A 27,365-nucleotide genomic window follows, 5' to 3' on the forward strand; every position below is an offset into this window, starting at 1 on the left:
GGATTTCTGCTCTATTCTTCTTTCAGCACTAGCATACTGGCATTTCTTTGAACGCAACAAAACACTAAGCAACATGAAGAGAGATTTTTTTTTTAAGTCCAGAGGGATTTCAACAAACTATTCTTATGACATCTAAATAGCCTCTGTGTCTTTTATCTGGTTGAAGAGGTAAGATGAAAGATAAGAGTCTATTCATAAGATTTAATACTAATGGTTATTTAGCTTTCAGCATCATCAATAACAAGTCCCATTAGCCCACTGCGTGTTTCATGCTTACTGCATATGTGACACAGTTATTTTATAGTTAAGAGGTAACATTCCTCATTTCGACTGCAAGCCACAATTCACTAAATGTCAGTGATACAAACTAAGTGTGAGTGAACACAGAAAAAAAACTTTTCAAGCCATATGCAAACTGCACTTACTGAACTTTATCATTTAACTGCAGGCAAAGAATATTTCAGTATCCATAAGGTCCATCCTTCTAAACTTTAATCACTTCAGATTACTGATCAGAAGACTGAAGCATAAATGTTCATATAGGCTTTCTTGAAAGTCAAAAGTCAACCTTTTGTGTATGCTTGTTTGCATGTCAAACCCTAACTATTAATGACAGAATGTAAAGTTTTCTGAGAAGAATCAGAGAAGAATCAATGTATTTCTCACTGCAGGGAGACTCTAATCTGCTTTTTGTGTGTTTTTCTTATTTGTACAAAAAACACTTGAAAAATGCAAGGAATACATTTGCTGATGTAATTTTAAAAAATAAAATATTACATAATTTAATGCTTCCAATTTAATGACTCCATATTAAATTCAGTGTTGTGTTGCAAGTGAGCTGAAAAACAAAGTTTAAAATAACGTTTTAAAAAGTAAAACTTCAACAGAAAAAGATTTTTCTTCTATTTGGGTTTCTCTAGATACAAGCTAGAAGAAGACATACAAACAATAGCTATCTCATCTTATCTAAGATGACAAAGCCTATCCCTGGATTTATAACAAATATGCACCTACTTGTTGGCTACCCTCTTTATCAGTTTAAATTCCAAAGTGGAATTGGCAGATGTCCAAACACTCTGTTAGTGAGAGCTCAATGTATTTTAAAACCAGAAATCAGTACATTTCTTTAAAACAGAATATGCAATAGGAGACCAGAGAGGCTACAGCTTAAGGGTAAAATTTCAAAAAATTGCTTTTACTAGAGTTAATGCTATTAAATTAAAGTACATGTTAGTACATAATTCCTTTTTGTCCACAGAATCATTAGGAGCTTTTGCTACTGAAATCTATAAATTAGTACGAACATGACAAATCTTTGTTAGAAGATAATGAGAGCTCTATTAATATTTCCAACACCTCGCCCTCCTGAGCTTAGGTAGAACAACAACTTACATTTGGAATGTCTCTTGGCAATCAGAATGAGATGATAACCTAATCTTGCAGCTGTAAAAAGGATCAGACTTTCAGTAGCTTTCAGTCATAGAACCACTATCTAAACTGAGTGAAAGTTTGTATTCTGCTGTGTCTGGTGGCTTCAGCCCTTAGAAGGTGCACTACAGCAACTTCTGGGGTTGTGTGCTTTACAGAAAGCTGAGGCACAGAGAGGAGAAGGGATGGTGGTGTTCTGACTTGCATCTTGATGCGAGCATGGAATGGGGCAGGGACATGTGTCTCAACTGGGAAGTTCAGACATGTTCCTGGGTCCACTGATTCAGACAGAGAATCCTGAAGACCAAGCTCTGGTGCCACTCAAGTCTTTATTTTCTAATGAACACACGTGTACATATTACAAACATGAGCCTATGTCCTTAGAGTAATGTTAACACCTTGTACACTTTACAAAAGTACCACTAAATGATGAATTATGCAACTATTCCTTGTTAAATGAAATCAGACAACATGATCAGATATTTCCTTTTAATGTTACATAGACTGTTAACATAGAAACCTGATGCTGCAAACACTGAGTCACGGGAACAGACCTACCTAATCCTGTACCTCCCCACTGAGCTTTTGACATTTAGGACCTGATACTGCAGCAAGCAGCAACAAGTGCCACTGAGAAATGTATCACATAGTGAGACAGGATTTTCATAATAACGTACCTAACTGATTTTCAAAACTCATCTGAAATGTTAATAGACTTACTGTCTTTGGATTCTCACTACCTTTCATCGCAGAATTTGCTTGAGGCATGACTGGAAAGTATTCATCATGATTAAAATCTATAATATGTTCCTTGTTCTCTTACTTGCTTCCTGGGAGATGGCATTTGCTTTACAATATATTGCTTTAATAGCAAATGTAAAATAATACATATTTTTTATTTTTTTTCTTTTGGTTAAGATAGATGGATAGATGGTGAGTAGATGTATGAAGAACAGAGGTAGTAGTGAAAGTAGGATCAAGGAGAACAATACATTAATTTCTATCTGCTAGGGATGACACAGATCTTTCTGAAGTTAAGACTAAATCCTTGCAATTTTTTTCTGAGAGTGCATTTCTCTGAAATGTTACTTGTTTTTCATCTGCCAGGTCAGTTAATTCTTCATGGCAGGCTACTATCCCTGGAGGTCATCTAGTCTTCACTCTAAGCAGCTTCCTCTCAAACATGACTCAAGACCATCAAGGTTTTTGTCATTCTGAGAGTCTACAAACTGTTGGGATATATATCCCGCAACTCTACAGTTATAACAACTATAACTCAGTTGTGGGAAGTAGTTTTTAAAGATGCATCCATTATGATTAATCCTACCACGTTCAGCCAGTCAGAAAAGTTGTAAACAGGCAAGCTAGTGAGACTGGGAGATCCAGATCTCCAAAAGCAGCCGTTTTTTTGGCAAAGCCCAGCGAGCCCAGCCAGGGCTCCAAAATGAACAACATGTAATTTTAGAATGAATCAGCTTTAATCATGTAAATCCATACTAAAGTTATGAATGTTTTGCAAGGCACTTTCTCACTGGGTAGGATTCAAGAAACACCAGGTCTGGTACAGACAGGCTAAACTGTGCATTTTTTTTTTCCTATTCAAGGCATAACAGACAGTATCTGATAAGAAATCCCAAGGAGCATTTTGTAAACAACAAACAACTTATATCTAGCATTTGACAATATTGAGCACTCCTACTGCCTGGGTGTTAGCTGTTCTTTAATGACAGATGATGCTATGGAGTGCCTATGCTGTACCATAATGGCTAGTCACTGGTCCTCTGCTTGCAGCACCCCACCCCAAGGCCTGCCTCTGTTTCCTGAGGAAGTATGGAATAAAAAAGTTTTCCAGCTGGAGAGGATAAAGCTAATCTAGGAGCACACACTGTGGGGACACTTTGTGACAAAAGTAGGAGTAGGTTCCAACTCAAGTTGTTGCCAGCATGGTGAGAGGGACCCAACCTTGCTGAATCAGGCCTGACAGGTGCAGTGGTAGCAGTGGGGGGAAGCAGCTTTGGTGTAAATTCCTCGCAGGAATTCAGGCCCTGCCTCCCTGTCATACCACGCTTTAAAAATATTAATTTCCATAAAAAGTAGAGAATTCATAATGAGGACCCCCCTCAGGAGGTATTAAGCTTTGTGAAGCACGCTCTTTTGATTAATGTTAATTTGGCCTCTGAGGCAAAGCACGTGCGCTCCCAGCATGCCTGAAGCTCCCTGCTGTCTGCGCTGAAGCAGATCCAGAGCTTGTCACCAACATCCCCACCCCGCTGTCCCAACCAGGTGTTCCATATTCGGGCCCCAAGTGCCAGTTGTCACAAAATGCCAACTAATCCTAATTACATGCAGCTTTTCCAGTTTGTTCCAATTAATTTTATAAGCAAATGCACTATGTAGTCATAAGAGCAGAGCAACCTTATTACCAATTTCTTACAACTTCTGATTCTAGGACTGCAGCTCTTACAGCTGTAAGGCCAGAGCCTGTGTCCTCCCTGGCTTGTGAGGAGCCCGCATTGCTATCTAGCATCTCAAGCTCTGTAATTGAAAGGGCTTCAGATGAGGTTACACAGCAGAGACTAAAGGAGAAATGGAAAGCAGTGCTGCTGTGACCACAGCAGACTTCCAGATGAATTCCTCGTGGGAGAGACTTTCACTGTCCAGTCCCATGGTAATGTACTCGCACAACAGGTGTCTAGAAAGATGGCAGAAAGGATGTTTATTCATCTCTCTTGAGGCTATACTGTCATCAAATCATGTGGAAAAATAAATAATTTCCTTGCCCGTGAGCAACCCAGCAGCTTTTTAATAGCTGAATATTTTGACGCTGTACTGCTTGGATCTTTATGGGATTTACCTTCCTGGACAAGTTCCTTTAAAACATGCAGGATCAGAGCAACAATCCTCATTTTAATGTATCCAAAAGCTGTTCAACAGAATTCGGTGTTAATTGGCTGATACAAAACATGCACATGTATGTTGGAGAAGGCAGTTCAAGAAGAAATGTGCATTGCAAAGAAATGAAAGGTGGCAAGATTTATGATGCACTCTTTTGGGAGGGACAATAATTTTAGTCTTGGGCCACATCCTTGGAAAATTTCATGTGCTGCACAGATATGTGGTACCCCTGTTACAGAGTATTACTGCACTAGAAGACCATGGCTGTTAATCACCTTCTTCCTCCCTTTGGTTTAGTCAATCTTTAGTTATTCTGAGCCCAGGGCTTTGCAGACTTTGAAGCTATCGACAGAAAACTTTAAATTAATTAGAAATTCTAAGGAGTGGATGGACAAGTTATGATGGCCCATTCAGTCTCTGGGGCTGAGGAGATGCATTGCAATGTTGCAATGCCTGAAGGTCAGAAGTGGTGATAAATGTGTGAACGACTAATGTCATTCAGCTCTCTTAGGACTAAAAAAAAAGGGGGAAAAAAAAGAGAAGTAGACAAGCTAAAACAAGTGATACACAATAAATAGGAAAATATCCATTTGTGGGTCTAAAATTATACCATTTAAAAGAGATTAATGGCTGTGTCCCTAAGTACTAGTTAAATGTTTAAAAAAATGTATGGAAATGAGATACTTTGTATAAAAACGTGTTCACTATGGAATTCAGAAGCATGCATTTAATCATTTGGGAATTTAACAATGCAGGTAATTCAATTTTAAGAACTACAGAAGACTCTGTAGTGCCATTCCTTTTCTAACAATAGCTAAAATTAATTTCTAAGTTTAGCCATTACACAAAGCATATTAAATTAGAGGTATTGAAACTGCTTGATAACTCATTAATCTCAACTGAAGGGCCCAAGAGCACAGTCCCTCTTCCAGACCACTGGGCTGTATAGCAGGTATCTGCAAACATTAGCACTGTTTTCCCTACCAGAATGCTAATGCACGTAACACAATTAGAACTTAGTTTTTAAGGAACTCTGGGCACCAACATAAAGAAGCAACTAGTGCCTTTAACTGTACAACGTGTTTTTCAAAATATACCAAACTCTTCTAGCTCATGCACTTCCCTATAACACTCTGCAATATTCCTCTCCTATTTCAAGAAGCAAGGTCAGATGCTCAGCTGGATGTCTTACATGAAAAAGTACGGTTGCGCTAAGAAGCAAGATCATAGAATCATAGAATCATAGATGCAGCATTGCTTTTGGCCTATAGGGAAGATGGGCCAGGTAAGACAGTCACTGCCCCTGTTCACTTTTGCACTTCTCCAGTCTACTGATCACCAGACTGATGGTTCTGTAAGTGTGCCTGCATCTCTCCTTCACCACGTGCATGCCTATGCTACGAACAAATCAGTTTGCATGCCCTGCAAAAGTCAACAAGCAGATTCTTGAACAACTGGATTGGCTAAGGCTGGGCAGATTTTTTTTCTTCCAGCATTGATTTTAACATTGGAAAAAGTAAATCCTTCAACTGAAATGTGCTTGTTTAGATAACCAAGTCCACTGCAATTCCAGTCAAGGGCCATTCATAACTGGTGAAATTCTGAATTTTAGAGTTGTATTCAAATTCTCAGTAAAGGAAACAGAGATGCAAGGACCTAAGAGCACAGCTGCGCTTTCTTTTCCTAACACACTATGAGTACCGAGTGGTATCTCTAAACAGTAAATGACTGACTGGGACCTTTGCCTACATGGTGGACAGAGAAAATACCTGATATGTATATCTGGTGGTTAAATGAAGTTGTAGACCACAATTTAAATCTGATTTTCATAAATCAGTAACATTTTTTTTCCATCTGGTATCAGATCCTGGAATTGCTTTGAAATAGTAGCAAACCTGTATGCAAATTGTGAAAGTATGGAAATAAAGAATTATCTGAAACAGCAAACTTCTGTTGAAATATCCCGGCTTTCAAAAAACACTGACAATTTAAAATACATGTTTTTATGCTTTACTTGCTTTGCTTGAAAGTAATACTGACTCATCAATACTGCAATCATACTACTAAGTTCTAAATCTACATGTTTCTTCAAAAATTCCAGGAATGGTGACTCAACCACTTCCCTGGGCAATGCTGCACAACCCTTTTAGTAAAGAAATTTCTGCTAGTATAGTCACATTCACTGCTTATAAGCACCTTATGTTATGAGAGACAAAAGACAGGATAGAAAAATCAAAAGAAAAATTGTAACAGAACAGTTAGTCAAGATAGCTGTACTATGCAAATATATTTAATTCATCTTTTGAATAGGCTGTAAGTCCACTTACAATCTGCTAAGAAACATCCATTCAATGGATGTTTTTCAATGGAGAATTCTGAAGATAAATTTTGAAGCATGACTAAATAGACAGTCAGGCTCAGGTATTTAATTAGCTTCCACTAAGCTCACGTTTATAGCTAAATCTGTCCAACGGTATCAAAGTTTCTCTAGACATTTTATACTATAGCTGTGCATTCATGCAGAATAAAGATCCTTCTTCTTTCACTGTCATGGCAGTTAAATCTCAATTGAAATTGGCTTTGAGGAGTAGACAACCCTATTAAAGCTAGCTATTTTAACCTTGTGACTGATGAAATGATTCAAAAAAGAAGGTTGCTACTCACTTAAATAATTTTCAGCTGAACTTTGCACGCATATTGACCAATACCTTCATGGAACAGAAACAATTTTTGTTTATGCCTAGTAAATATTAACGGTGTTACCAATACCGTCACTTCCATTTTTCCCTGGATTGGTGAAAAAGTAAACACAAGCCAAGCCAGACCTACTCTCTGTAAAAAATGCTGATGCATGACAGGTTTATAAAGCAGATCCCTGTATGATTTTCTTATCAAATGCTTCCAACATTAGCCACTGCTGCCCTATTCCCAACTATCCATTTTCAGTTTAAGACAGAAAGCAAGTCTGTGGAGAGAAAAACACTTCATCTATGCCATCCAATTTAAGCAAGAAGTAGTGCTGCTGATGCAAGCAGCACCTTATAGCAATAGATGCAGATAATCCATCTCTACTCTCCCTCTCCTTTGCCCCAGTTCATCAGTTTATCCTGAAGTGTTTTCAGAATGCTGTGAACTTCCCCCTCTGTTTTCAGTCTCATTCAATCTCATCCAGGTAACAGGATATGTCTCTGTGCTGAACAGAGACTGAAGAAAAGATGGCAGCTGGCAAAGACTCTACTCAGGAAAAAAGGTAGGTTATACTGTCAGGATTAAGGGAAAAACAGACAGAATTGATCAGGAATTTACCTGCTCTTTTGACTAACGATACATATTTGCTATGTCTGAATGGTCTGAAATCCAGTGAAACTTCTAATCTGGCTGGAACACTGCATTCTAAAATTGGTTCTTCTTCTGGTCTGGATTTAAGCCATTTCTTTTTGGAAGTGGACCTATATAAAGTGATCTTTGCCTTTGTCATCTTAATGAGACCAACTACATTTCAAACCAACTCAAAACAAGGTGATATTACTGCATTAGCAGCACTTAGGTAAGTTTAAGGCATCGATTTTTGTTTGCAAAGTCATCTTTTCCTACATGGCAATTCAGAGGTTTTTGTCTTTTTCTGAAGTGTGGAAGAGTTACTTTGAAACAGAGGCTTACAGAAACCAAATAGTGGAGTGACTACACAGTAGTAAAACATTAATTGCATACATTTAAACAGGACATTCAGAAATGAAAATCATTTTTCTTTCCCAGTTAGAAAGTAAAGTTGACAAATCATGAACTTATATGTAATTAAAACAATAACACTTACCTAAAAATAAAAAAGTTCACAGGAAATATGACAATAGCTTTGTAAAGAAAAATGTGTCTCTATTTCATACCTGAAATACTGTTTCATCTCCAGCTGTTTTTAAATCGTCTTCCTTTCCAATGATTCTCTGCAGCTGTATTTGTTTAGACATTACAAAACACAGGAAAATTACACATTAGATCTTACAAGAGCTTTCTTTTTTTTCAGAAACTTCTATTAATTTCACCATTTATTAATTATAAACTCAGTAACGCTTTTGCAAGGTTCTTTGGTCATGACAAGGTATTTGCATACTTAAGGATATTTTGCTATTCAAACACACTTTTTCCCAGGAAAGTCTGATCTATTGTGGTTAACATAGCCAAGCAGCACATCTGAATCTCTCTCTTGCAACCCAACAATTACTCTTTTTAGAAGAGATGCTTTTGCACTAGAAGCTTAGTATTCACTCCGTAAGATCTCGAAACTCAGGGATACAAAATCAAGGGTCACTTGGGGAATATAAATTATTCTGTGATTTTCATGCTGTCCTCCTACACATTTCTGTGTAGTTCTGCTATGGACAAGTTCTTCTAGACAAGAAAAACATGCCTGTTCAAATGAGGTACTATACAATTATCAAAAAAGAGTAATTCAATTAAATAAGCAACCAGGTTTTCAGAACAGGAATGAAGCAGAATGTGGTCTGAGTTTCCACTCCACCCCAGAAATGAAATGAATTTTGAATGAGTTGGCCAATACTATCTTTAGAAGTACTGGAATGACTCACACTTGAGAACATACTTTCACTGTCTGAAGTAGAGCTTTCAGGTAATATAGGAAATACATTAATTTGCTGATTATTAAAAGCATCTAAACTGTATCTTGGCTGCAAGCTTTCCTTATGACTTTATTTTAGCCTGGGGGGACAACAGGACCAAAGAATGAGTGATTTATCATAGCATAGGGTATACCTACCTTTCATAGACATTTGCACGAATCCTCAAAAGGACAGCAAAAATGAAAGAAGAAGGGACTTATTAAATGTTAGGTGTAGATATGGACTTATTCTGAGTACTCTGGATTTAGACTCTTTAGGAAAGATGGTTTTAAAGCTAGGGTTTTTGACACTGCTGGCTTGTTTCTCAAACATTTCTGAGCTATTCCTCACTCTGCCCATTAAAACTGGGAAAAAAATCCATGATCAAATTAGCATGGTCATTATGTTGTGGGCTTTTCAAATCTCTTCTTAGGGCTTTATATATATTTTTTTTTCATTTTTTTCATTTTTTTTTCTTTTTGGCTATGTTTTTAGAGAAGCAATATGGGCTTGTAAGTAGTGGGTAGAAAAAACTGTACTGTTTCTGTTGCCACAGGTTTTTGTATGGCCTTCAAATTTTGACTGATTCACCTGTTCTTTTTTTTTTTTCTCTCTTTCTTTCGATAGCCTCAGTTTGAGTTTTCTATTATTATTTTTAGAAAAGCATGACTTTTCTAAATATGAGACAGGTCAACAGTACCAGTTTCTCCAAGTTTCTCCAAATTCTTTTTATTTTTGATCACTTACAAAAACGACTGGCCAGTACAGTAAGTGCATTATGAATTTCCTGATAGCAAAATAGCAATATAGACCTCTGGATAAAAATACATCTGCTCCGCCATATTCTGACAAATTTTATTTTTTTCTTACATGAAAAATGGGTAATACTTTCCAAATGAGAGAAAATATGATTTTTCCTGTTGGGTTTTATTTATGAAGGACTCTCAGAAGATCTGCAAAGAATACTAAGGAACACAGACTTGCAGTATAATTTTTCTTTCAAATATTCTAGAAGATCTTGTTTATTGTTTTCTTAGACTGAAAATCCTTACGTTGCTTGAAACCATACTTTGGGAAAAAATGATGAGAGTTTCCAGTAGTTTGCAGATTTTTTCCAGCACAGTGCATCAACTGCTCAAAGAGGGATACAAATTCTGCCCTCAAGCAATGGCCTCTAATACTGAACTTCTCCATGTAACATTTATCTGCATTTAATATTTATATCTGTTCATCACAGTGAGATACTAATGGCAAATTCAAAGAGAATGAGGCCTATTATGCATAATGGATGCCTCTCTACTAAAGGCCTACAAAGAAGTAGTATTTTCTGAAGAAGATGAGCTGATTGAAAGGATATATCCAACTCCATTGGATATAACATTCAATTTTTACTTAAAAATCTTTCATCAGGACAGTCAGGGAAATTCCCTATTTGATAGGGATTTTTGGACCTCTGCTAGCCTTATCCTTGATGGAGGGTCTCAGGTGAAGGTGCCTGGGTTATTATGTGCACTAGTGTCAGACTCCACTTCAAGGGATGCATATATCTGGAAATCCCTCTTGCCAAGTCTCATATGAATGCCTTGGCCAGTATCCTACAGTCCTTGCAAGGATGAAGATAATAAAGGTCTGGGAAACAACTTCGTGCACTCTGGCAGGGTTGTCACTAAGGTCTGTGAAAACCCAATATTTACCAAGTCTGCTTCATTCTGGAACTGCAGGGCAAAGCAGAAAATCCTTGTAAATGCCTACCTCAAAACACAAATTGTGGTTCTGGGCCCTAATACTGGAATAAGGTGCAATGTCTCTTGCATTTTGACTTTTACCACTGAAACACGGATGAAGGAGAAATTAAAAATAGACTGGCTTGAACACAAAGAGATATAGAGGAGAGAGGAGTCTGTCCCCTTCCCTAAACTTCTCCTTGAAAAGAGGAAAATGTATACAGAAGTGGAAAGGCTGTAGAGGAAAAGAGAACCCTCTCTCTTTCAAATCACGGAATTGCATTCAAGATCTCCGTCCCTGAACATTCACTTGATATTAGGAAAGAGCAGTGAATCCACTGGGAAATCCTGCATCTCATATTCCTTCAGTGACTGATCCACACAGCTCTGAACAGCTTATCTATCTCTATCATGTGTTTCAAGCATTAAGGACTTGGGCTTAGAGTCTGCTTGCTGCCTTTCTCCCTTTCCGGAATGATTCACATGACACATCTTGTGCTTGGTTATTCATTAACACATTAGAGTTGAGATATACACAATTCAAAGCATGACTGACATTTTACAAACAAAAATACAAAGTTCTTACCTAAGTTTCCTAGAATTATTGTCAAATATTCTGTGGAAATTAACGGTATTTTCATTGGTACTGCTCTGTTAACTTTCTCTATGCTGAACACTCTCCTCTTTTCCCTTTATTTTTATTAAGCAGATTTTCTACACATTTTTTTCTGAGAGTATGAATTATGGAAGGAATTATATTTTCAAGTGCCAGCACTTTCAAATGTTCACAGGAAACAGAGATGATGTTTCATTGTGCAAAAATACAGGAACAAAATACAGAAGTCTGTAATTTGTCCACCACTTGCCATTATTTATTGTATTTGTTATCAATATAACTATTATTTAAAGTGACAGGTTAACTGATTAAAGTACGTTTCCTCAGTGTTTTCCTGCAGCTGCTCTAGGATTCTTCAAAGGAAAAAGGAGATTAACAACCAGTAGACTATCAAAAGGAGTTTTAAATTCAATAAAGTCAGAATTTTACCACTAAGACAGGAAAAGCAGACACTAATTATACCATGTTACAGTTTGACTAGCAAACTATATGGAGTCTATCTCAGCAATCTTATATTAACTGTTTTTACACAAACATTTTAAAGAATTATCAACACACCATTTTTCTCTCTGTGAAAACTGCACCCAGAAGCTCTGGTGGAACACCAGAAGTAAAGTCCCACCTGCAGAATTGCCACCATACTTGCACGAGGTTTCACCCTGAAGACTGAAAGCTTCCAGTCTTCACACTGAGATTACAGTGGGGAGTGAAAACATGTCTTAGACTGTGCCTTTCCTAGACTGTTCAAAGAAGAACATAGTCTAATCTTCTGATAAAAAGTGTAAGAAATAGCATAGCTTGGTCTGCTGGAAAAAGTACTTCTACCAATTAAAATCAAGTTGGTTGGATTTCCATAAGGCCAGTTGCCTTAAAGTTAAGGCCAAGTTGCCTTAAAAAACAGTACTTGCTTTTGGGAGAACTATCACTGCCTTTGACAGTTTGTTTAGTTCTTGCACAATGCTCTGGCATTGCTTCTGTCTAATCCTATATGCTGCCCAACCCTATAGGCTACCCCTACACGACTGAGCCAAACTGGGCCCAGCAGCGAGCTCAGGCACCAGACCACTGGCTGCATCCTTGTTCACCAACTCAGTGACATGCTCCTGGCTTGGGCTAGTTATTTAAATTAGCTTCCAGGATTAAGGGATGTAGAATAACTCCTGCCTCCCCAGTAAGAAAGGTTTAGATACAAGCTAAAGGTAATATTCAAAGCGGATTCATGTATGATAAGCATTTCTACAGCAATGCTTTGCTATGTACTCCTTTCATATAAAGTATTTTAGTAAACGTGTGATCACAGATTAGATAAAAAAAATAGGTTTAAAAATTAAAAAAAAAATCATTTAGCAAATACAACCTATGCAAATACTTAAATGCTTTAAAATCAATATGCACATACATACACATACCTTAAAGAATTCTTTCTTTTCAACTTGCTCATTGCCATCTGTATCCAACATTTTAAAAGCGATCTTAAATCCAGTCTGGGGTTCTGCAACAAAGTGTGAAAAAACTTTATGGTGTACACACACACACGCATTTACACTAGTACATAAATATTTAATCTAAAAGGAATATTGCCTGCAGATTCCATTTGCCGCAGCCATGCATGTACTTCATATTTCCAGTCAACCATATGTACCTCCTTCAATATAAGCAAACATTCCAAAAATAATTTTTACTACCATTTCAAGGGGTTATTAATGCAATGGCAAAGCAACAAATGGCAGCAATGCCTAAATACTGCCACAAATGTCCATCTGATCCAGACAACTGTGAGTATGTTGTACGTCCTACTGTTATGGTCTTTCACATATATTTTCTATACATTTTGGCTCAGTTCTGAAGTCCAGCTCTGCCCTCTTTATTAAAGCTACTTCTTAGCTGACATGACTGGAAAGAGACTTGAGAAACCAATAATAATTACCAAATTGTGTGAAAGAGCTAGTGTATTTCTCCAGTACTTCTTCCCTGTGATACTGTATGTCACTATTTTCTGTCTGCACTAGTCTAGAAAATGGACTGATCTTGTAGGTGCTCCAAGTTCTTCCAGCTCCCGCTCCCATTGTGGTAGCCACAAGCCTGTTTTTCCTTCTCCATCCTCCCTAAACAATGTACTCAAATGTTACTGAGAAGTAATAAACTGCTATTTCTGGCCTTTTTTTCTGACAAAAGCATGTTTTGTATGCTTCCCATCAAGCTGAATTTTTCGGGAATTTTATAAAACTTTACCCTGCATTTCCTTCATCGTGTGGATGTTTCTTTTCAACGCGAACGCTTAATGAGTTCTGCGTCTTGCAGGCACTATAAAAACTGCATTCTGAACTCCTTCCCACAATTTCCTGATCTTACTTTGCTTACACGAGGTGACCTTGCTCATTAGCAAGCCCACACAGGAGCAGTGTGCTTCTGAAATGTATTTACAGCTCACTGAAGTAGCCAGCTCTTATCCCAGCAATTTCTGAAGCAGGTGAATTAATTCCACAACACAGTCATGACAGGCATTAAAGCAAAAGCCATGGAGTTATCTTCTGCAGCATATATTCATGCTTCCAAGAGTAATGTTGGACTCATGAGGGCAGTGAAGCAGTATCTCTACAAACACTAATGCCTCCAGAGATTTTTATTTTATTTTATTTTGGAAGTACATTTTTCCAGTTCCATCCTACAAAGCTTCATGTCTTGCTTCTTTTTAGAGTCTTTCTGAAAAGGCAAAAAGTTAAAGAAATACCCTGTTCTTTTTAAGTGATAGCAAGATGGTTAAACAAAGAACTATTTTTACATTTTAGAAATAACTACATCTTCAGCAGCCAATTAACGGTCTCTGTGAAGCAACCTTGTGATGTAAGGATAGTTTATAAATACCATTGCAATCTGCATAGCAGAGCCCTTCCCCAGCAACTGGGTCACAATAATCAAAACTGGCTTCCTTTCCATGGAAATGCCTCACTCTAAATTTGTGTTACTAGTACAAAAGCAAGAGGAGTCTATCCTATAACATATTTAGAGAATAAAAGTAATTGATGTATTTAATAGTAATTCATACCATCTGTGTTGCAATTTTCAGATAAGAAAGCTGTTACTGAAAATATAGGACCTAAAGCTGCTTATACTGTTCAGAGATGACATACTTATCTGATATGATGTAACCCCAAAGGTATGCATTCGTAAAATAAGCATAGTTCAAAGACTACTTCAGATATATTTGTATTTAATTAGAATCAGGCAAAATTCCAAAATCTGAGCCCATGAGTTTCATCTTAGCTGTGAGTGCAGGTTATACTTAGGTGCTTCCCCTGCAACCATTCCTGCTTTGACCAAACTGTCAGCTTCAGTGACTGGCTAATTGAAGCAAAGCTTTTAGCCGTGGTGACAGTTTCAGTTCTTAGGCTCGTTCGGCAGGCAGAGCTTTTACCAAAAATTCCATTAACCAATTGCTGAAAATGAAATTCAATACAGCACTGAAAGAAAAAAGACAATAATACAAGGCACAGAGAAAAGAGAACGAAGATCACAGTTGGCAAATAAAGCCTTTGTCTCCCACTAAATTACATTTGGAGGTCCAGTGTTGTTACAAGTAACGCTTTTATATATGACGGGCAGCATGGGCTGACCAGCAACATACTGTAGCCAGGACTATGCTGACCCTTTTTTGGCTTCCCTATTGCTCTGTTGGTGATTCAGAAGTCATTTAAGTATTAATATCTGCTTTAAGAAATCTTGCATTAATTCTCACTAGCAAAAGTGGGATAGGTTGTGTAGCTGGAGGCTGACTAACGTGGCATGCTTGTTAGGCAAAGATGGAGACACCAACACTTATTGACATTTGCTTTCACACTGCTCAGTAGGTTAGGCCTCTGTGAAACCAAAGCAACAACATTTACACTTTATTTTCGTCCTTCATTGAGATGTGCCTTTATTTTTGCAGTTCAATATATTCCTATATAAACTCTGTGAAAAATAGTGTTTGACTATTTGGAGAAGTGGCACAACTTGCTCTGGTACAGCTTCAATTTTCTAATTGTTTCAGGCACTAAATTAGCATGAAGTTACTTTCAGCTACCACAGAAGTTTGAATGAATAGAAACTGCAGCACCTATTTCTGCAAATTTAATCAAGGCATTCTTCTTAAGTTACAAAGTGGTTGTCTTTAAAAAAACAAAACTTTTTTTTTTTGTTTTGCAACAAGTACTTTTAAAATTAGCTTTATTCGTCAAGACTGTACTATTACTTGTGATTAAAAAACAACACTTGAACACATGGCATAACTCACACTCAAGTCACATGCAGCACTGAACAATCAGTACTGATTAAGCCTTGAGGCCATTGAAGCCATGAGGCTCAAGCACTTCTAGTCTAGGGGTCTTGTTGCCTAATGCTTGTTGTATGCATTGCATCTCAAATCTTGGTATTTTCCAGCTTCACTTGCACTTTATCAGAACAGCGCAGGAAGGTAGCAAGCACAGAAGAGAGTAAGTATGGGCAAAGAGAACTAGAAAATCGAAGATCAGTTCCACACACAAGTAACAAAATGCCTGTTGTTTGCAGATAAAGCGAGTTTGCTTCCACTGAAAGCTTGTTTGTTTGTTTGTTTGTTTTTGTTTCATGCTCTGTTATGTAGCTGGATGAAGCTGTCTGCAAGAACAAGCCACACGATCAGGTCTGACTTCTGCTGAAGCCGCCCAAACCTTTCTTCTCTACACACATGACAAGACATGAGTTTCACATCCCTTAGCAAAAACAAGAGATGGGAGACCCTGACTAATGAAGATACCGAGCAAAAAAGATTTAAAAAAAGTTGTCTGTGAGAGTAAAAGGAAGGAGGTAAAGGAGGGGGAAGAAATACATATAAAATCCATGAAGGAAACAAAGTCAACAGGAACAGAAACATGAAAAAAAGAAGAATTAAAGTGTCAAACAAAGGGACACTCTAGAAATCTGCTGTTTATGTATATCATCCGTATCTGAGCATATAAATACAAGGCAACAACCTTTCAGACACTGCAACAGCTTTTTACACCACTGCATGAGCTATAATGCTAACATCTCATTGTGCAAAATGACTGAAATTGCTATCCAGGAGAAAAATTATTTATCTTCCCTCACTGTTCTTCTTTCCCCTCTTTATGTGGTCCTGTATTCAACGCTTCCCCTTATTCAATAATTCTTGAAGGACTTTACTGATCCTACGGTGAGGGTTTATCAAGATTTTTGACACAATGCCATGGACCAATTTGGACACTATGGAACTAAGCTGCAATCAACTAAAGTTATAGCCACTTATATTAATGCCTTATCACACTATACACAATTGTTCTTTAAGTCCAACTATACTGTAGAAAATTAGAAGAGAAAAAATATCAGAAGCTGTTCCTGGAAAGGTGTTAGCAGCTGAGTATATACGCATATGTATTTTAAATATGTAATACTTACTCGTTAGGATGGTCAGCAAAAACAGGTACTCTGCATAAGATATCAACCCTGAAAAGGAATAGTTAAAAATGACTTGCACAACATATATATATATATACTTATAACAAGAATTGAAAGATCAAATCTCATAAATACAAAAACTGTAGTTTAACATCATATGAAATAGGTTATTAAAGTAAGCCACATTATTATTTAATAAAGTTTTTACTTCTGTTTTTAGTGCTCTGAAGGTAAAATTCCCTATCCAGAGACTCATCAATGCTCACGTCTAATCAGGAGAGCAAGGTTTATTTGGTATTAATAAAAGGCCTGCACTAAATCTCTGGATTCTCACTGAAAACATTCAATGTTTATATAAAAGGGAAATAAATTAAATGTGCTTTGTCACATTTAGTACCTGGGAGGAGAACTACTCCAACATTACCCTGACGGATCAAAGTACTCCATCCCTTGGCAGCCTCGGCCGGGCGGAGAACAGCTTCCCTCTAATTCTCAGGGGGAACATGGCAACACGCAAAGCTGCCAAGCTGCTAGATTGCGCCGATAGTACGGCTGGGCTGTGTGCCAAGAGGAGGCTTCTTTTTTTTTTTTTTTTTAAATAGGAACATGTCCTTTCTACAAGGTGAAAGTATTTTCCCCCCTTTTGAAGGAAAATTCCAGTGTTTTCCTTTGAAATACCGCCTTAGACGAAAAGCCTGAGCAAACACAAAGATGTGATAGCGTCAAAATAGAGCGTACAAGCTAAAGATAGAGAGTGAAGAACGAGGATGGTTAAACAACAGAATCTGAACCATCTGCCCTGCAACAATGCTTGAAGAAAAAAATGTAAAGGTTTTTTTTTTGTAAAACACTTTTCAAAATAACTGAGCTACTTTTAACTTGTGAGCTAAACATTGTATAATGCTGTAGCTGCTGAAAATAATGAAGTTCAGACATGCTATCTGTGTAAAGATAAACTATATTTTGTAATTTATATACAGCTAATTGATAGATAAAGAATCCACTTAAGCTTCACTGATAGACAATTAACTTCTGATAAATGGTTACACAGAGCCAACAACATTTGTGTTTGGCCTCAGACAGTGACTTAACACTTAAAGTTTTAACTTCCAGAGTTTAGAAATACTAAGATGCCAAACACAACAGTCTGAAAGATTTAGTTTTGCTGACAGTTTTTAGAGTTAATGCATTGTCAATAGACTAGTATGGTCATTGCAAGGTCATCAATTAATTGCTTTGCTGTAAAACTTGCAATCATTTTTCTAGGCAAAGTGTCCAGGCTTTCTACAAACTCAAAACCAAACAATCAGAAAAAGACCTCCTACCCTCTTCTTTATCCTACACATCCAAGTATAAGATGAGACTAAAAATCGATAGAAGCAAATAGGGGAGGGGAAAAAATCAAGCAAACAGTGGGATGGACAGTGATCAAGATTCCTACTCCCTAATTTTGTTCTGCATGTGTCACAGTAAAAGAATATTTAAAGGAAGAATATAAAGGAAGAAAAGGCAGAAACTTTTCAAGTTGATATAGAAAATATTTCTCAGTCATGGACAGCAGTGCAACCAGCACAGAGATCCCTGCATGAGAATGTAATGAGCAAGTGAAGATTACTGGCCAAGCAGAAGTGGGAGTCTGCCTCTCAGATGTACGGGGACAATTTTTGGAAGACCCAGAAGGTGAAGACAAGGAGCTTCCACTTGACAGAGCAATGTAGAGCCCAGTGTTGGGATATACAAGAAGAGATGACACACTCAAAGGGGTGATCTAAGAAAAACATCTCTATCAAAGCATTTGAACTGATATTAACATGGTAGATTATATTTATTAAAAACGGAGGAAAAAAGTTAGCAATAATTGATACATTATGCTGAGTGCTTGAAGGTTTTAGGTGTATGTGCAGACAGGGAATGGCATACCTTCTAAAATTTTGTAGAAAGAATGTGCAAAATTTATACAGAGATGGTAGAATCTAAAGAAAAGACCATTTTAAAGAAAACACCCTGATTATCGGCTCAAGGGAGAAGCATGATGGCATGCTTCTCTGCACTCTGATTACAGAGGGCTGGAAGGAGAGCCTTGCAAGAAATGGCAGTGGTGAGACAGACTCTGCATCATATTATCCTAAACTGAGAAGTCACTAGAGTGAAATAGGTAAAAAGGTAAAGGTAATAAAAATAAGTAAAAAATGTCTTTGTTGTTCCTTAAAACCTGTCTTGGTGCCTTAAAGTAAATCCATAGCATGTTTGGCATTTTCTGGCAGAGTGGTTATACCAAAATCGCTTGAGATATGATTTCTTTTTAACCTGTGGACTGGTTTCCATAAAAATTCTTCTTATTATTCTATTGTTCTTTTACTACCCGTAGTGAGTGGCTGATTTATCTTAAACATAAAGTAAATTAAATAGTTTTGTAATTTTCTTTTTGTTGTGCAGCAATTATTATAAAGTTACTCAAATTTTACACTTAAAAGAGACAATTGAACAACTTCCAAAAAAAAAAAAAAAAAGCACAGAAAATTATATTCATGTCCCAGCAAAATTTAAAAGATAAAGATTCACATTCTGTTGAATGACTCAGCACACTTGCAGCCAAGTTCTTGCACTTAGCATTGGCAAAATATTGTAATTTTCTAACATTAAATTACTTTACTCCCCTATGCCTCCCTGGAAATCTCTCCCCTCAAACTTTATATCAAATGCTAACAGTACAATATTCTTATTGCTGAATAAATCATAAATATATCACAAAATATGACATGAATTTTAAAATTGCCCACTAGAAGGCAGAATTCCCTAGCTTTATGTTTTACAAACTGGACTGATGACAGCTTTCCCTCTGCTTGGTATTTAAATAACAATTTGATGGTAGTTAAAATAATCTCAGTTAAATCATGGAACAGGTGTAGATTCATTATTTTGGTACTTGTAAAAGCAGTATTTAATATATAAATATTTATAGCTTTTTAAATGTAGTAATAATGTGTGCGAAGACAAAAGTGTCAATGTTATTAAAAGGGGCATCATGACCAAAAACTTTAAAAACTCCAAGTTGCACCAGGGGAGATTTAGGTTAAAATTAGGAGACATTTCTTCTCAGAAAGAGCAGTCAGGCACTGGGACGGGTTGCCCAGGGAGGTGGTGGAGTCACCGTCCCTGGGGGTGTTCAAGGAAAGGTTGGACGTGGTGCTTGGGGACAGGGTTTAGTGGGTGACAGTGGTGGTAGGGAGATGGCTGGACCGGATGATCTCGGTGCTCTTTTCCAACCTTAACAGCTCTGTGATTCTGTGCAATGTCGAGACATAGGGATGATTGCACTGCATGTTCCTGCATCATCTCAAACTCCTGCCAGACCTTGGAAGGACAGACTATAGAGACCCAAAGTCCTATAGAAGAGAAGATCAGTGGTCCAGGATGGAAAAGACGCCTGCCTAAGCATATCAGCAGCTCCATTTTCTGCCAAGCAGTCAGCTGTGGGTATTGCAACAGCAGCAGGCTGGGTCGCTTCGCTACATTTTCACTTTCTGTTGGTGGATTCCCGGTTTTCCCAGGCAGAATGTGCTGGGGATCTGTGGTGTCAACCACTTCAAAAAGAAAAGCTTTACAAAATCAGCGATAGTGAAAGAATATCTGAGAATTGAAGAGCGGGAATCCTTTAAACGCTGTCCTGGGAAAGGAGATTGCTATTAATAATTTGCAAAGACAGGGAGTGAATGTTCAGCTGGAAACAGCCTTCCCTAGGATTGGAAAAAAATTGTTCCATTTGTTCCGAGAGATTACAGGGCTGCTGAGGTATGGCCACGGAGGGGATGCCTGCAGCCTCTGCATGACACTGACAGAAAGGCTGAGCTTGTGGCAAGCAAGGCACCCAGCTGAAGAACTCTCCACGCCTGCACAAGGATGCAAGAAATCAACCCCGCAGAGACCAAAGGGCAGGTGAAAGGCTGCAGGCTGAGCCTGAGGGCTGCTCTCCTGGCACAAGCTGGCCATGGGTCTGCTGTGCCTGCAGGGAGTGTGGCCGGTGCCTGCCAAGGAGCAGGGGAAGGGCAGCTTTCTCTTCCAGAGACATCCACGGGGTAAGGGATGCAGGCCGACCTCTCCGATACACAAAGTTTGTGAATAGGCACTGTCAGTCTTTCTCATTAGTTTGGGAATTTCAGTCTTTGTTACTGATGAAATGGTTAATTACTCATTTATTTGGTTTCCTTGATCCTCTTGTTTGTTTTTCGCCCCTTCAATTAATTTCTGCTAATGAGATGTTTATTTGATGTCCTTTAATTCCCTGTTGTTACACAAACAATATCCCAGCTCTCAGAGTTTTCTCTTTCAATTTCTCTCTTTTTTTTTGCTTTTATAGCCAGCTATAAGGTCAAAGTGCTGAGTGAAAAGAAACCCAAGCACGTTGATTCTGTGAAAGGCCACTGAGATCCCAGAGAGAGAAATAAATTCCACCACCCTTGGAACCACAGAGGCCACTTTACATAATCAGATACAAATTTTCTTTCTATTCTTTCTTTCCATGCATTTTAGTTATATAATGAAATTAAAGACCCATTATTAACAGGTCTTAAAAGTCCACTTTGCACCAAAGTCATCCTTTTAGCCCCTTTCTCTTTTCTAAGTAGGTTTTGTGATTTCTTCCATGTGTCCTGCATGCACCTCAGAAGGCTTTCAGTTCCCAGCCTTGCCTCTTTGCTCCTTCGTGTGTAACTGAGACTTGCCAAAGATGCAGCTGCTGGCTAGATGGGGATGAAGTCAAATCCATGAAACAGTCTTTAAAACTACATTCAATTTATACTATACGATGAGATAAAAAACAAGATGTATTCTTCAGGATCAAAAGTGCCTTGTTACCTTTATCACCAAGCTCTCTGAAAAAGGTCGGTCCTGGTTTGGCTTTTGTAACATACAGCAGTGCAGCATCCACCTCCTTGAAAGACACAAACAAGAAAATAATAAAAAAAAATGGTTTTGAAAGAGAAGTCTATTTAGTTAACTAGCAGAAAGAATTCAAGTTCTTTTGAAGACGAAAGGAACATTTTGCTTACCTTTTTTGTCAGTTTCTTGGCTGAGGCTTTACCTATAATAAAAAAAAAATCATCGTTCAATAACAAACTCTGACATTAAACTTTGATCAGGTTCTGTGGCATTTCTTCAGATTTTTATGGGAAAATGCTAACTAATTTGAAACAGAATATTTTGCAGCAGGCAGTTTGTTTCTAATTCCCACAACGATCCAGAAAGGACAGCATTTAAAAATAATCTGAGCAGTCTGTTCAAACGTTTTTCAACCTTGACGAAACCCCAAACCACCTCGGTATCTGTGACTAACGCACGGGTGTGATTTTGCGTTCTGCGGGCTACCAGCGCGGTCACACAGTAAGGTTATACAGTGAGAAACAACTGGATTATTTACAAAGGGATTTGCAGGCACACATAATGCAGTCTGAGTACTCAAAAACTAAGAAAACACAGGGGAAAAAAAAGAAGAAAAAAAGAAAGAATTGATATTTCTGTGAAGCAGAAGTAAATTGACCAACTCTTCCTCCTGAAACAGCACCAGGGGAAACCATACAGGCTCGTAGTGTTTATCAGTAGGTTCAGTGTACATTCAAACGGGGAGGTCACTGTGCAGTACAAAGCTGTACTCCTGTACTCCTGGCTGCAGATCTGTGATGTGTTTTATCAGTGGGACTTCTCAGCTGGCTCGGAAACCCTGCAGCCACGGACCGGCAGGCGCTGCGCTCCGTCACTTCTCCGGCCACCCGCCCTATCACACCACCCTGTCTCCTCAGCATTTCTCCTCAAACGAAGCTTGAAGCCCCGTGTCCTTCACTCGTGCCCCTCTCATGGCTCCTTTCCTTCACCTCCAGCTCTCCTGGACTCCAGCCAGCCTCTCTCTCCTCCTCACTGACGCAGCGCGAGCACAGGCAGAGCTCCTTGCATCTGCTCTCGGGACTGATGCCGCCGGGTACAGCCGCCGTGCTCGGGCTCCAGGGCTGCTTCACGGGCATCTCTCATCCACAGGGCCCCCAGCACAGCGCTGCCGGTTGGGAATGGGATGCGACAGGGGCAGCCTGGTGGGCTGCGGTCAACAACCTTCTGCCAAGTGCTTTCACATAGCTTAGCCAAAACGAGGTGCGTTCTCACCAAAACTGCACATTTCTGTAACGGTGGCAAAAGACGTGCCTGGCTGCAGGGGGACCCCACTGGCAACTTTTGGCTTCCAACCTAGGGAGCTGCTGGAACACCTCAGCCAGCACCAGTCTGCTTTTCAGCATGGGCAAGCCAGTGCCTTGGTCTCTGCTCCTTGAGCTGGCAGTAACATTTTTGCTGAAAAATTCCTCCCCCCAGCCCCCAAATCAGCCTAAGGCAGGCACCTGGCACATAACGTTTCAACCCAAATGTTTGAGTTTGACAAAAGTTATAAGCAACTAAAATTAGGGTTTTATAAGTGGAGTGTTGAGTGACCCCAGCAACAGGTGCTGCCAGCACCACCTGTCACTGCGTATGAATACATTTTTGTGCAGCCCGTGTACATGTATTTGCACACGCACATATATAAAGCCATGTGCACAGATACCTTCTAGGCCAAAGGAAACACAAAATCCACTGCTCTGCCTCATTTGAGATAAAAGAAGACAGGCTACCAACAGTTTGGGAGAGCGAGTAAAAATCCCTATACGCAGCAGGGCTGAGTCCTGAGCAGTGTAACACCACCATAGAGCATCTTAATGAATGGCTGTTTAGCAAGTACTGTGATTCAGATCTCAGCCTTGAAATGTCGCCTCCTCTGTATGGCGCATTTCAACGAGGAATTAAATCACACTGTGGCAGCCCTTTCATCTCGGGAGAACCCACCAGGCAAGACGCCTTCTAAGAGGGAATGAGTCAGGCTGCGTGTCCACAAACAACACACTCTGAAAGGAAAAAAAGGAAAACCACCCTGCAATGATTTTCACCGAAAATGCTCCTTGTATTTGTTTTGAAGCCAGCCACGCACCCTTACTTGGTTTGCAGCAGCTCTGCTCCTTCCATTCTCCTGGTGGCCCAAGGAGCACCAGCTCCAGGAGGACAACCACCACTGCAGTACTGTAGCAGGCAGTAGCTGTTTGCCAGCTTCCAGGAGGATGACGAAGGAGACGAGCTGAACTCTGCAGGCTGGAACGGCAAAGGCATGGATAATTGATGCAAGAAAGTGCTGGGAGCTGCAGTTTAGACACTAGTTGGCCAAATTCGTGAGGACTGGTTAAGCTTGTGCTTCTCTTCACCGTGCTGAGTAACACCTCAGTTACTCAGTTTTAGGGGATATATCCTCAGTGACAATAACACTACCTCAATAAAAATTAGGAAAGGAGAGGAGAATCTGTTGTAGACGTGTGGATCTTCTTTTCTCCAGCCAGCAGAGTCACAAATGCAATTACTGAGAGCTCATGCACAGACCTGTGGCTGCTGTCAACACCTCCCCTCTTGCATTCAGCTACGGCCACCCTCCAGGGGAAGGTTAAGATCTTAACATGCCGACCAACCTGTTTCAGAGGTGAAAAGATGGTAACAGCAACGGTACAGAGGTGCTCATGCTACCACTGACTGGGGAATCTTGGCACAAGGGAGAGGACCAACAGAGGAGACGAAGCCTTTGCTGAGTAGCAGAGGAGAAGGAGGATGAGAAGGAGGAGAAAGAAGAAGTGGAGGAGGAGGATGATGATGATGAAGAAGAGAAGGAGGAGGATAGGCTTCAAAATAAAAAGTTCTTATAATGCAGGGGAATGAAAATAGCATTCAGATGTCTGTAAGCATGTGTGCTGGCACACCAGCATTTCCTTTTTTTTTAAGAAACACCCAACAACCCACACCTGACATTTGGGGCACTAGTGTTATTTTTCATATTGAAGTTTGTGTAAAGTATTAGAACACAATCTTATAATAATAATAGAATGTAAACTGTAGAATTAATTTCCTCCAGTAACTACTTGCATATTTTCTAAGAATTAAGTCCAGTTATTAGTAGTGTCACCACATAAAATCATCCGAGAAGGTTCAAATCTCAGCTTTCACTTGGAAATGTTACCTACTTTTATTGAACCACTTGTAATATTCCTTGAATACTAATTCAGCTCTTGGTGCTTATTCGTTCAATTTCTTGACTCACACATCACACATGCAGCCCTCTGATGAACAACATAATTTAAGCCCTTATTCCCTAATTCTTCTTTGCAAGAAATACACTGCAAATATAGGAACAGTTTTCTTAACCAGTTCAGACACTAAAAAAATGCCTCTTCCTCTTTATCAGCTAGATCTCAGTGCTGCTACTCCTGACAAATGGCCACAAATATACAAGGCTCTAAGTCTTTCTCTGAGGAATACAGGCAAGGATATTATTTGTTGGAACAATTTAACGTAATAAGTAAAAGAACCACATGATGCACTTCTCTTTAGTTTTATTCTTTTACCTTTATATATTTTTGCTAATAGGAAAATTAATGACATATGAGAAAACTTTATTATAGTAGAAACAGTCTTACTTTGATATCAGAAAAAGAAACTTGAATTTTTTATTGTTTTGAACAGGAATGAATGGGAAGAAAGACTTTTTTTTTTTTTTTTTCTTTCCTGTACGTCTGCCAAGACTGTGATGGAATTCTGGCTTGAGGTACACTGAGCATTTTCAAGGGTCTCTACCTATTTTACAGATGCCATCATTCGGCTTTCACTATCTACAGTGGATCCATGGAACAACCACGAGGTACTGACACACCTTGCACAGACAAAAAAAGCCATTCTAGCTTTTTAAGCTGAATGAATGCTGAGTCTACCTGCAAGCAGACAAATTCTGTGCTGTTAGCCAAGAAAGTTAGCTGACAACTGTAATTAAGAAAACACTGCCAAAAGCAGCTACTTCAGCTTTAATTTGCCCTCGGCAAGCCTGGGTATTTTGTCACATACATTCCTTACAATAGAAGGGTTTCCATCAGCTATCAATTTTTTACACTGAGATGTAGAATGAGCCCGACATCAATGTTAGGATTAGTGTTAGGAAGGGGATGAATTAAACAAGTACCCACTTGCACTCCGTAACAGCCATTTACACCCGCGCGGCTCAGGAAGGGCTCAGATCTGACAAAAGATGTGCAGAGCCAAAGAATGAACAAAAATCACTAAGATCCACAATTACAACAACAACAACCAAATGCCAAAGCAAAAGCAGAAAAATTACTATCATCAATGATAGCAGAGAAAGTAGAATTTTACATGTCTCAGTATTGCTCTATTTTGCTAATATGGAAATCATCATTAATTTTAAAAGAAATCTTCCTCCACAGACTTAACCTCAAATTGGAACAGGACAAAATAGGGATCTTTCCTTAAGGGAACAACAGGCTCCTGTCCCTCTTATCAGCAATGTCACTGAGAAGGTTTGCCCACGATCTCTCTTCAGCTCTACTTTAGATAGACACAGTGACAACCAAGTGAAAAAAAAATGTCCTCACAGTTTTTAAATTTTAGATAGCAATCATTGCTATCCTTGCTGAAGTTTGACAAGTTCAAAGTCATACTAGGGACCTAAGAAATTACTTGTTTTTCCCAGATAAAGTAAGACGACAACAGTGTTCTGTGTGTCACAATTTAATAAAACTTTCGTTCTGCAAAATGATGGATGAAACGGACCTTTTAGATGGGATGGGAATTCAGCAGAGTTTTAATCTGCAGGCTCTGAGGATCAGGGCCTTAATCAGAAATGCTGTGTGCAACGCACGCTGCGGCCTTTGCAGAAGAGCCCATGCTGCGGCCTTGCCTGCCATTGGGAACAAGGCTTTGTTTTGTTCCCTTTTAGCCCACTACCAACTTCCACACAAACCAAACTCTGCAAGTCCAACCCCTGAACCCCAGTGAGCTAGGTTAGATAAGAATCATGGACACTGATTTTCTCCAGGACACCTGGTTATTTATTTTTGAATTAGCCTAAAATATAAGATTATTGAAATTCAGTAGCTTGTACTGAATTCCCGGCTCTTTTTATTATTAATATTTTTATATGATACTGGACAGGTAACTTATCTCAGCAAGTTCTTTGTTTACCTTGCTTCTTTACATGCTCAGCTCTTAAAAGCAAACACAATCTTTTCCATGCATTTTTAAAGACCTTACTGTTAATGAAACCAATAATGTAAAGGGCACAACTCAAGCCAGTAATTACTTCTTTAAAGTCTCCTTTTGAAATATTGGTGACAGAGATAAATCAAGAATAGACAAAAAAAAAAAAAAAAGTCTTTTGAAGGCGTGACAAACCAAGCGGTCAGATTCCTATAGCTACCGGCACACCAGTATCTGAATAATAAATGAGAGCACTATTTAAATGAATTAAGAAACCACTTCAGCTAGAAAGCTTTTACTGAATTAGGGCATTGCTCCATTGAAACATAATTGACAGAAGTCATTTCAATCACACGAATTAGTGAATTGAACCACCTGAATTAAAATCTAAGTATGCCCAGTGGAAAAGGCAATTTACAATAACAGCAGCTTCTGATATGCTTTACCAAACAAGCTTTGCATCTGTCCTTCTTTATTTAGAGCAATCATCCCTCCAAGGAAATGAGAAATACACGGTCCTGGGCGGGGGCCAGCACTGGCAAGTGTCCATCTCAGAGG

The 27,365-nt window shown here is 38.8% G+C and overlaps 2 protein-coding genes across 8 annotated transcripts in view; both read right to left on the bottom strand.

Moving 5' to 3' along the window:
- Positions 1-27,365, bottom strand: part of ZDHHC20 (zinc finger DHHC-type palmitoyltransferase 20) — a 319,226-nt gene that overhangs the window by 184,330 nt on the left and 107,531 nt on the right. The gene's annotated exons all lie outside the window — the stretch shown is intronic.
- Positions 1-27,365, bottom strand: part of MICU2 (mitochondrial calcium uptake 2) — a 150,036-nt gene that overhangs the window by 15,042 nt on the left and 107,629 nt on the right. For both annotated transcript variants that reach the window (XM_068671430.1, XM_068671422.1), the window contains exons 3-7: positions 21,758-21,789; positions 21,564-21,639; positions 16,710-16,757; positions 12,686-12,768; positions 8,208-8,270 (exon numbers count right to left, since the gene is read on the bottom strand). In XM_068671430.1, the coding sequence (XP_068527531.1) occupies positions 8,208-8,270; positions 12,686-12,768; positions 16,710-16,757; positions 21,564-21,639; positions 21,758-21,789 (302 nt within the window). The remainder of the gene's footprint in view (positions 1-8,207; positions 8,271-12,685; positions 12,769-16,709; positions 16,758-21,563; positions 21,640-21,757; positions 21,790-27,365) is intronic.

This window comes from Anas acuta, chromosome 1 (genome assembly GCF_963932015.1).
Source record: "Anas acuta chromosome 1, bAnaAcu1.1, whole genome shotgun sequence".
In the NCBI taxonomy this organism is placed as follows: domain Eukaryota; kingdom Metazoa; phylum Chordata; class Aves; order Anseriformes; family Anatidae; genus Anas; species Anas acuta.